The following is a 12,104-nucleotide window of genomic DNA, read 5'->3' on the forward strand; positions in this document are numbered from 1 at the left end:
ATCGCACAAAAAAATGTAGACCATCCACATGTGAACTAGGGGTCACAAAATGAAATGAGAGAGTAGTAAGTTGAAAATGAACAAAAGGAAGTTCTTTGTCACATAGTGGGCATATATACACATGTGCATTTAATGCACAGTATACAAGGCACATTCAGGGGGCGCATCTAGACGTGCGCCCCTTAATGCACCTAAAAATGGTGATTTGGGGCTATTCAAACCTAAATTTGATACCTGCATAAAGCAGGTATCAAATTTATGCATGAATAGCTAAGTCGCATTAGCAAACGCGAAGACATGCTAATGCGCATTAATGCGGTGTGTGTCTATTGACTTGGGACTAACTTTAGTCCCAAGTCGGTCTGCACACCCACGTTAACGCGCCTTGGCAAATGCATGTGTAGTCACGCACCTAAATCGCCTTAATGTGTATTAAGCTAATGCACATTCAGTTTAGGTGTGCATAAAAGCACATGTAGACATGCCCAGTGTGTAATTAAAGTGTGGAACTCATTGCCACCATATGCGGAAGCTGACAGTTGAGCCAGATTCAAAAAGGGACTGGACAAATTCTTGGAGGAAAGGGGCATCAGTAGCTCTTGAGCACAAGAGTCAGGGTTACAGCCTCTGAATAAGAACTTCCTAGATCTTAAATTTTGGAGTCTGCAAACGGGAGAGGAACAGTGGCAAAAAAACTGGTCATACCCAGACAGACAAGGTACTTTGGGTAAATGTGATATCTTTTATTAGACCAAGTAAATAGTTGGAAAAATTGTTCTTTACAAGCTTTTGGGCACAAACACCCTTCTTCAGGCACAGGGAGAGTCTGCTGGTGTTTGTGTACTCTCCTGGGTGGAATAGAAGCATAAGCCAATATGCAAAATGCAGGTCTGTGGAAATGCAAATGTGTGGCAGGGAAGATCAGAGAGATGGCAGTTAAGAAGTGCAAGACAGGTATGGAGGGGGAGGGGGCAGGGAAGAGGGAAATGTTGCCCTGGTGATAGAATATAGCTGGTAAAATGTAGAGAGTTACCTGGGGTTATCAGATGGCAGGCTAAATATAGACATTGGATTTATGGCACATTATAACCTGCATGACATCTGATAACCCCAGGTATCCTCTACATTTTACCAGCTATAGTCTGTCACCAGGTCAACATTCCCCACACCCCATACCTGTCTTACACCTGTTAACTCCCATCCCTCTAATCTTTCCAGCCACGCATTTGCATTTTCACAGACCTGCATTTTGCATATCGGCTTAAGCTTCTGTTGTACCCAGGAGAGTACACACACACACCAGCAGACTCTCCCTGTGCCTGAAGAAGGGTGTTTGTGCCCAAAAGCTTGTAAAGAACAATTTTTCCAACTATTTACTTGGTCTAATAAAAGATATCACATTTACCCAAAGAACCCTGTCTGCCAATGTCCTTAGACCAACACATCTGTAAAAACACCCCTGTTCATACCCAGTTCACTCTTCCTTTCAATATCCACTGTCTGTCCTTGTGTGACATAGGAGACTGCACAAGATGGACATATGGTCTGATCCAGTAAATGGCAATTCTTATGTTCTTAGGTACATGCAAAGTTAGGCCGGCCACAAGTGCAAAGTAATTATCACACAACTTGTTAATTGCCCAGTACATTTAGACTAGCCACCTATACAAAGTAATTATAACATGATAAAAATGGCTATCCAGCTGTAAAAAGAGCCAATGAGCTATAAAGGTTGTGCTTGAAAATATGTAACAACTCTATAGCTGGTTTATATCCAGCTTTAATTTGAACATGTAGTAGGGAGGGCCCTTAGAAATAGCCAGGAGATTTTAAAGATAACCACAAAGACTTGTTAGGTATTTAATGTGTGGCTTTCAAATGTGGTTCTAGTTGGTGCTGATCATCTCTTCTTTGGCCAGTTAAATCATGCTGGAATCCAGTTGAGGGATGCTTGGAGTCTAAAAAAGATTGGGAACCACTGAGTTAGACCAGTGGTTTTCAACCCTTTTTCATTTGCGGAACCCTAAAAAATTTTGAATAGAGGTGTAGACCATTTTGGACATTTCAAATGAAGGTGTGGACCCTTTTGAATTGTAAGTGTTGGTATTCACATACTTTTGATCATAGTAATCTTTTGTGGATCCCTTATGTGCGGGCCGGGAGCGACCCGAGCCCTTTTCCGTGCTGCACGTGGGCTGTGGCCAGCAGCCCGGGCATGCCAGGTCGGAGAGGGAAGGCCGTCGAGCTGGAATTAGGCACAAACGCGTAGCGGTAGTTTTAAAGATTGTTTACTTGCACCGAGATGGCAGTGGTGCAGGCTGGAAAACTTGCTTGAGTTGCGGTTACAGACAGGAAAGAAGAGAGGCGGACAAGAGTTCTAAACTCGTGAACTCTAGCCCAATCCAGCTGAAGGCTCTGAACACGCGAGTCTGTCGTCTCAACCGAAGAAAATACTCGTCCGAAAGAGCTCTGAATAAACTCACACGAAGTTTGCTAGGCTCCGTGGGTCCGGTTCTTTTGCGCGCAGGAAGGGATACGTCTAGGAATCTATCGGCGACGGGGAGAGGCTAGAGGCTGATCAGACCTCTGTTGCCTGCTTGAAATGCGTTGGGTCCGTAGGGATCCGCAGTGCTTAGAGATCTTCACACAGCGTGAAGTCTCCTCCTCCTGGTGTTCGTGGAGTCCTCCAACTTGGGCAGAAACCACTCGAGCCTCTTATACGGCTAGCAAGCCAATCACTAGCTGCCACGTATGAATAATTTAGAACTGGCCAATAATGGGACTCAAATTAGCATACAAATGGCAGGAACTCTTTGCAACGAGCATTTCTGTGCTGCAACAAAGAAATGCACCCTGCAAAGAAAGCTTCAAATTGGCGGGAAATTCTCCCTTGCACCGGGGTTCTCTTTTGCAGCAGAAAACTCCACCGTGCAAAGAAGCTGTAATTTAGCGGGAACAATTTAGCAGTGCCGAAGCACACAAAAACAAAAATCACACCCTTTGGGTTGTGACACCTTAGATGTAATCTGCGGATCCACAGATTGAAAACTACTGAGTTAGATAAACATTTGTATATGGTGGTAGAACAGGGCCGGACTAGATGATCTTCCACCCTTACTTTTCTATGGTTTTGTCTATCTCATGAGCACTACTGAATTAAGTCCCATAACCTTCCTTAAGTTATATAATTTCTTTATTTTACAACTGTGGAAAGAGAGGTGCAGCTAGATTAAGGATGGTACCTCTCATCATACTAGTGCTGGTGTAAGATTCATGAGAACCTGGAGGACAGGCTAAAGGCCGGGACACTTCCTTCTCTCACACACACATTACACAACTTGCACCCTCAGTAACTTCATCAGGCTTTGGCATGTATGGGCTGCAACTGTGTGTGCTTCCCTGCACTGCACTTCCAGGGTACTTTGATGCTGCCCGTTAAATCCCTGGCCTTATTGCTCAGACAGCCAACAAAGGAGCCAATGAGGGTGGGATTTTTTAAAACATTCAGTTTTAGTCTAGCACTACTCTCTTTGAAGTCAATAGGATTTCCACCATAATTAAGAAATGGGTGGTTCAGAGTTCTGTTTGAATACATTGTAAGTACCCACTGCTACTGGGGTCATGGAATCAGAAAAGGGACCTCACTACTAGGTTATCTGGTTCAAAGCCCTGTTCAAGGCAGGAATGTGGTTCCTTCTCTAGAGTACTGCCATCTGTGTAAGTAACCCTTCATTCTCCAGCAGATTTGATTTGCTGAGAACCCAATCACTTCTCTAGTTCTGATGGTGCCCTTCCCCCGGTTTAGATTTGCAAGAAGAATGCTGTAATCCGGGATCTCAAGACCCACTTGCACCATTTGGCAAAGTTCTCCGAAAACCACATCCTGCGCAGCAGGCAGGAAGCAGAAAAGCAGCAGAAAGGGGAGTTGCGTGCCTCGCAGGCAAAGTGTGCCAGGCTCCAGCAGGATATACAGCAGCTACGAGCGCAGCTCAATGCGCTTGTCGCCGAGAACCGCGAGTCAGAACTGGCTCTCAGAAAGGTACCAAGGGGGGAGTGGTTGGGTAACAAGGAAAGCTATTAAACCACTGGGAGTTCTTAATCTTGTCTGCAAGTGTAACCACATACCAGCTACCAGCCATTCCTGGCAGGATGCACCTGCCATACTTCTGAACATCCCATCTCTGACCTAACAGTCTACTGATTTCACTGGAGAGCGCCCCCACAGCTGTACAGTGGCAGCCATCAATGAAGCCTCTCCACAGTAGCACCCTCAGCTCTCTGGAGGTCACAATACACTGGCTGTCCCCCCATCACTGAAAAGACATTCTTCTTGTGACACTGCTGCAAAAAATCAATGAACCAGCTGGCATTCATAAAAGAATGGGTAGTGCAAACTGCAAGGCTGGCAAAGCATATTTTGAGAAGCCGGGGAAGTAACAGGATCTTCAGAGCAAACAGAATATTGGTTAGATAGTAGACAGTTTCCTTGTTTCTCTTATTGGTTGTGCAATAATATCTGGGGGTTCCAGTTATGGAGGAAGACCCTGTACACACACCTCGGACTATTTTTCCCCAGTCACAAGCATCCCAAAACCTTGAAACATGATGCTTCCAAACATAGGGTTGGACTAGACGACTCTTGAGGTCCCTTCTGATCTTCTGACTTTGTGACTTCAGTGGCATTGCTCCTAATGGAGAGTAGCAACATTGTGCAAGAAACATCTATAGATTTAAAATGAACAACCCCTCTATTTTTTTTTTCAGCCAGTGCTGTCTCTAAATGGACAATGACCAACTTGCAAGCAAAACAAAGATCTGTTTAAGAGATGTCTATATATCCTCTCTTGCTCTTTCAAAACACTATGAAGTACAAGGTAAAAAAAGGCTTCATAGTATAGGGTCACATAGAAGTGAAAATTATCAAAGCAGTTTGGAATCCAACCAATCTATGAACCCAGCCTACGACAGCTTCCATTAGAACTGCTTTATTATCCAGCTTCTATTCAAGCTGAACATCACTTCTGTTTTCTATTATAAACTGCTCAACTCAATATATTATATATACTGAGAGAGCAGAGGGAAGAAGAAAGTGGATTTACGCACCACTGCAGTCTCCTCTCCCTTCCTGAAAGAATGTACACTATCCCCCAACAGCCAAGATTTTCGTAGTTCTTAGGAACCCAAGTATAAACAGCTAGGAATTGTCAGAATCCAGGCCACCTGAACAACAGGCAGGAGGCAACCATCATGGTCTGCAAGCCATATGACTGACTCTTTGTGATGCTTGACAGGGTATACCATTCATTCTAAAAAGTGTGGTCGGAGAAGAAGGGTTCTGGTAGTAGGGAGTAAGTTCAGTGAGTGGATGAATTAACTCGATATGGTTCTATGACCTGTGTTGTAAAGGAGGTCAGATTCCATGACTGAAAGTTCCTGTCTGGCTTTAAAATCTACGAGTAGGTCCATGGAGTATAAATACCAAGTGCAAGAGAAACAAAGCTTTGATAGATCTCTTTACAGCTACCTTGGATTTAGTCATATGCTTGCAGCAAGTCATTTTTAGTCTCTTCCAGTTGTGTGTTTGGACAGCACCTATCATTAGAGCATGTAGATGCTATAATGGAATCCTGGCTCCCTGCTATAGACTGAGCCTGCTCATTTCTGCCCAGGGAAATGATGTCTGTTTGCTTTAAGTGCTGAAGTTAAAGGAAAAAGCACCCCATACTGAGGAATCTTTCCAAAAAGAACAGGCATTCTCTTCAAGCATATTAGCTCCTAGGATTCAAACCTAAAGCCCCTTCGGTCCTGGAATGTTATAGCATGTTACAAGTCTATATTCAGTTGCCTACAAATACTTTTCCGTATGTTATTTCAGAAGAAGTACAAAGTGGAGATGGAAATCGAAAACTGGATCCAAAAATATGATGCTGACATGGGAGAAAAACAGGTATCCTCACTAGTTAAGATGGGGTGGCCAATCTGTAGCATGAGCAGCCTGTGTGTGTGATGGCAGATCAGGAGGGGACAGGCAGCACAGCAGCAGACAGAGCAGGAAGCAGAAAGCAAAGCAGCAAACCAGACATGGAGCACAAGGAAGAAATCAGAGCAGGGGAGGCAGATCAGGCATTTGGGGAAGGTATGGGGCTAAATGGTGGCATGCCTGTATAGCAGGTTAGACCCAGACATTTGTGTTGTCTTTGAGATGTCTGGTCCAGGTGGATCTATCTCAACCTGTACATAAGCCTCACTCAAGAATGCCAGCAAAAGGTGTGCATGCACCTTGAATGAGGTTCATATGAACAAGCTATCTAAAATAGGAACCACCATCAGGGGCGACACATACAGGGTGCACACAGGTTCACGTGCACCCCCTGAGCGTGGCGGTGCATCGTTCATGACAACAGTAAGGCAAACAGTTGTTCATTGTCCTACCTTTGTATTCAGCAGCTGTCTATTGCTGACTTTAAGAAGGGTTGTGCCAGCTTGAAAAATCCTACAAGCACACTTAACACTTGATAACTGTTCTGCCAGTCTGTCAGATGGGTCCCTCTGCTGCCACTAAACAGGGTGTTCAGGTTTCCTTCAATCTTCATCTCTGCTGGATCCATCTAGTGTATGGATCAAGTTATGCAAGAAGCAAGGATTTCTTAGGGCCCCTCCACACATGCAGGTAAAAGGTGCTATGGGATCTAATGTGCAATCCACACAATCGAGGCACAATTGTGGGATCATGCATTAGGTCCCATTGAACCTTATCACCAGACAGGGCTCAGAGGTTGCAGCAGTGGCAGTGGTACCCTGTGCTGCCCACACTAAAAGCCCCATACCGCAAAAGGCTCCCAGTGGTGGCAAGCTCCACAGCCAGGGAGGCTCGCAGACGGCCAGCATTCTGCCTGCCACAAGCCCTACAGCTGACAATACTGCCACCACTGCAAGCCTTGTCAGCTACGGGGCTGGCAGCAGCTGGTGTACTACTCTAGCTGTGAGCACCTCAGTTGATGGAGTTCCCAGCCACAGGGGAGCACCTGGCCTCATGTTCAATTAATGGTGTGATTAAAATAAGCTACAAAGTATTACATATTTTTTGTGGAATAACTTTGTAGCTAATTGCTTGTTTTATATCACACCACTAGTTGGCTGAACATATAGCTGGGTCACAACTTAAGGCACAATCACTTGGTTAATTATGCCTTAAGTGTACATGTAATGGCATCCTCAGAGGGATATTTGTAATTGGGCCAACTATGTACTTGAGATAAAGTTAGACAAGCTTTTGAATGCAAGGCATTCTTCATCAGGTCTTGCATTCAAAAGTTTGTCTAACTTTACCCAGCTACACGGTTGGTTTAGTAAAAGATATCACCCTAAGAAATCCTTGCCCCTCATAATTTCTGGACCATCACAGCTACAGCATCACTACTCTACTCTTGGATTAATCTGCTGTTTCTACCTCTCTTGCCAGTTTGTTAGATAAATAATTCAGAACCTGGAGACTGAAAGCAAGTGTATCGTTGCTCAGGTTTTCACAGATATGAAGCATGACCACACTTCCAGAATCTGCTAATTCCTCTGATGTTTCTGATATTTTACCCTGATCAGTACAGGTAGCTTAATTAAAAGCAAAGTGCAGGCTTCTGGAGACAGACCAGGAAGAGTGCCACTGTCATAACAGTAGGTCCTTGTCAGCAATGTAACAATGTATTAGGAAGCCAAACAAACTAGATACCAAGCTCTGCATGTTCCCAGCTGCCCTTGAAGCCATCGTCATGCAGAAAGGCAGAACTGGATAACTTGGCGTGAATGCAGCTGGCACAAGTGCTGCTGGTTCTCCTCATCCTAATCTTTGACCATGTTATCTCTAAACAAGGCAGCAGAGGGCATCACAATTAGAATTGTGCTGACATTTTCAAAGCAGCTAAGGGAGTTTGGCAGCTAAGGGAGTTAGGCTTTCCAGAGCCCACTGAAATTCACTGGATGTTGGGTGCCTGACTCCCTTTAGGTTCCCTTGAAAATCGCAGTTCACCAAGGGCACCAGCTCGCCCTTCACACATTTGTGATGGATAAAACCATCACCATCACTGCATCTACCGCCTGGGATCTCTCTGAATAAAAGGTGCAACTTTCAAGTAAAATAGGGTGACATGGTACCTGCCATTGATAAAGCTATACCTAATATTTGCCATTCCCTTAGATGGAGTATGAGGAAGTCGACGCTATCTACACTGAGGAGAAGGCCCAGCTGGCTCAGCTGAAGGAGATATATGCTGTGCTTGAACAAGAGTATTCCCAGATCAAGGAGGAAAGGAGGATAGCCCAGGAGAAGAAGGAAAGAGCAGAGAGGGAGCTGGCTATCATGATCCGTGCAGCCACTCGCATCCAGGCCTTTTGGAAAGGCTACTTGGTCAGATCACTGTTAAAGTCAAAGAAGAAAAAAAAAGGAAAAGGCAAGAAGGCAAAGGTCAAAAAATAAACTACAACTCCACCTTTTTCTCTTCCCTTCTCAACATCCCAGACACTTACCCTCGGATTTCAACTACCCCCGCCATGTTATCATTTACCCTATAGTATGTATTTGATGCACAACCTGTTCAGTACAATAGATAGTTCTTGTACACAAGTTTGAGACTGTAAAAGCAATTCTATCATAAATAATTTTCAACCAACATTTTAGACTCCATTTCTGGGTAGAAGCATCACTGGTCTGAATTTAAAGTGGAAACTTATGGTTAAGAGACTGGACCAGGAACTAGTCCTGACTGGATTCTGTCAGTTAATGGAAAAATTCTCAGTGGGCATTGGGTTTGTGCATAGGTCCTTAATGTCACTCAGTTTCTCTGTCTGTCACTTAGGGATAATTCTCATCCGTGCAAGCTGGGGGTTGAGACAGTTCACTAACAGTCGTTTCAGATCCTTGGATGGAAGATGGGCAAAACATTATTTTCTTTTGAATAAGACACCCTTTTTAAATGAATTAGTTTTCTCTAAAATAGCCTGTCTTAAATTCAAGTTAAAAAAAAATAGTAAAAGTCTTGCATATGCACTGAAGTTGTGTCCTTGTAAATGTGTCTATATTTGCGGTGTTCATTTTTTCTTAAACTGGGAGTCAGAATGTGTGTACATTTTAAACTCAGGGACACTGTATATTCAAAAGAATGTGGTGTTATCCATTTTGTCCTCACACTCTTAACCATCATTGCAATGATCAGGTATAAAGTTTTTGATGATTAAAGCAACCGATCATGCTGCAACTCTGAAAAGCCCCTGACTTTGTCTCACATGCACAAGACAAACCAAACCCTGTTTGGGTCATGTCCATCTTAGGCCTGAGAGCCCCAACAAATCCCAATTTTAGACAAGGATCAAATGGACAAGAGGGAAGTGGCAGAACCCTTTTCACACTCTTCCCACAACTGTGCTGGCCAAAATGCCAGCACAGTGATGTGCAGGCTAGAGACAAATGCATCCTGGTGGTTTCTGGCCATCTACATTCTTTGGGCAAGAATAGGGAAGGCAGCGCTGATCCCTTCTGAGGACCAGATTGTAGATGATTTTCCTGCTCACTTTCTAGCCTTTTGTTCCAACCCTGGTTTTGGAGCCCCTTCAGTTGCAGGCCTCCTGTTCAGCAGAGCTGCTCCCATGGAATTCAAATCCATCAAATTCTGTCTTCTGTTTCCTTGGAACCCTCAAAAAAGGAGATGCTCTTCTTTACCTACGAGTCAAAGATTAGCGTGAATTGCCTCCAGATTCCAAGAACCAGCCCAAAGATCTCTACTGTACCTGGCATTGTAATCAAGGTTGAAACTGAGCCAGAGAAATGGGGTGTAGCAATGCCCATCCCCACCCTAAAAACTGCAAGAAACATGGCACATTTTTTTCTGCTCCTTCATTTATTTACAAGCATTTAGCACAAGGCTGATACAACAGCATGCCACAATGCTCAATATAAATTCGCTCTTTCAACCTTCAGCTGTCTGCTCACAGCCAGGGCTGGATCCGAACCCCACTGAAGCCATCAGGCCTTCCATTTGCAAGATGATGCCTTAAAAAGTAGGGCTGCACCACAGATTTCAGGACACCCAGAAATCTTATTCCTTGTCCACTTGCAAATTGGCTCTTTCCTTATCCTGCTTGAACCAAGACAACCCCTCACTGGAACCTAACAGGAAAGATAAGGCATGATTTCCTGCTACCCCAAATCAGGTAAAAGGAGGTTCCCCAACCTGCAGCCATAACATGAGGTTCAGAGGAGACGCATCTCTCATCTTAGTATATGCACTGTTGGTTGATAAGTGTATTTACATATATACATATTTTAAAGCAGTAAATTCATTTCCAGGGTGGTTTGGGCTGGCATAAGGCTGTTGTCCTGGGTACCCTGGCAGAGGACGTTCCTAATACACTCTTAGACCGAGCCCTTGGCAGAGAACCCTGGGAGGCTACAGAGGCTGTCAGGGAGCGCTGGTTTTGATGCTTGCCTGTATTTGGACTGTCTGCAGATAGCCAGAGCTGATCAGAAGGCCTGTATACCTGGGTAAGGGACTGAGAACGGCCCCGGTTGAGGTTGCCTGGACTGACAGAGACCAGACCACTCTCAGGCCATTTCCAGAAAGAGGTTTTCCCTTCTGTCTCACAATGGCCTAGTCTCTGAGATTTTGGGGTCTTTGGGTGAACAGCTCTCAGAGGGGTCCCCTTGGAACAAGAGGTAAGGCTTGAGGAAAGGCTTGACTGGGTCCTGGGAACAGACGAAGGGGTCCACAGGAGGGAATGGAGTTTAGCTATATCTTCTTTCTTCATCCGCCGTGCTGCCCAGCCTGGCTCGTCAGCCTTTGAGCCAAACAACGATTCATCACAGTAGGATGGAGAGTGACTTTTCAACCTTCATTGAGAAAGAAAGGGGTGGGATAGGGGGAAGAAAATAATTACTACAAAGAGAATATAGAGTAGTGGCCGTTGCATGCAGAGACCTAATGATCACTCAGAAGGTGCAATTAGCAAGTGAGGCACGCTTGTCCTACTTAATTTCCATGGGACTCCTAAACTAGTTAGATACTTTTGAAAATTCCACCCAAAAACTTCTTTTTAAGGAAAGAAATATTAGGCAAAAAACCCCTTTGTGGTATATTTCTCATCCCTACACCTAAAAAAGCTTCACAAAGAGAGAGGAGTCATTTCCATTTTACAGATGGGAAAACAGAAGCCTATCCAGATCAAGCAACTTGCCAAGCAAAAACGGCAAGTCAGGGGCAGAGACAGGAATGCATCCAGATCTCCTGTCCTCACACATGGCTGTGCAGTAAGTCAGACTAGAGAGCCTCTCACCAACCAGGATGAGCTCCCTTGCCTCCAGCTATCCTCACTGGCATCCTCGTCATCCAAAATGTGGATGTGGATAACCTGGAAAGGGTTCAGAGGAGGGCTACTTGTATGGTTGAGGGCCTGCAGGTAAGACCCTATGAAGACAGACTGAGAGATCTGAATCTCTTCAGCCTCCACAAGAGAACTGAGAGGTGATCTCGTGGCTGCCTACAAACTCATCGGGAGTGGATTCAGATTGGACATCAGGAAGAAATTCTTTAAGGTGAGGGCTGCCAAAATCTGGAATGGGCTTCCAAGGGAGATGGTGCTCCCCTTCCTTGGAGATGTTAAAGAGGAGGTTAGACGAGCACCTGGCTGGGGTTACCTAACCCCAGCGCTTTCCTGCCCAGAGCAGGCGGTGGGACTTGATCATCTAATAGGTCCCTTCCAACCCGAGAAAATTATGAAAATCCAGCTTCCCAAACCCACGCCCCATGCTGCCCTTCCCAGCCCTGTCCCTGCTCCCCGCATTTCTCCAAATGCCCCACCGTTTCCACGCTCGGCCTCATGGGCCGGGCCCGATTCCACCCGGCGCCCGCCCAGTCCTCTCCGTCTCGCCCCTCTGGCGGCTCGTCCAGACCGCGAAGACGGGTCACGCTCAACACGCCCCAGGCCCAGCGAGGCAGGGGGCCGGGCCCCGCAGATCACCCAGCGCACCGGCCACCCGTGCAACAAGCGCAGGCGGCAAAGCAGTTATAGCGCAACAAACGTGGACTGGACACACGTGCAAAGCAGCTGTCATGCAAGTC

The 12,104-nt window shown here is 45.4% G+C and overlaps 1 protein-coding gene across 1 annotated transcript; it reads left to right on the forward strand.

The window, feature by feature from the left end:
• The first annotated feature begins 297 nt into the window (after positions 1-297).
• IQCD (IQ motif containing D) lies at positions 298-8,663 on the forward strand. The gene is made up of 4 exons (XM_006016799.2): positions 298-318; positions 3,806-4,039; positions 5,876-5,947; positions 8,192-8,663. The coding sequence occupies exons 1-4, from the start codon at positions 298-300 to the stop codon at positions 8,468-8,470; spliced, it is 606 nt and encodes a 201-aa protein (XP_006016861.2). The 3' UTR covers positions 8,471-8,663.
• Positions 8,664-12,104: the final 3,441 nt, after the last annotated feature.

The sequence above is a fragment of the Alligator sinensis genome, unplaced genomic scaffold (genome assembly GCF_000455745.1).
Source record: "Alligator sinensis unplaced genomic scaffold, ASM45574v1 scaffold216_1, whole genome shotgun sequence".
In the NCBI taxonomy this organism is placed as follows: Eukaryota; Metazoa; Chordata; order Crocodylia; family Alligatoridae; genus Alligator; species Alligator sinensis.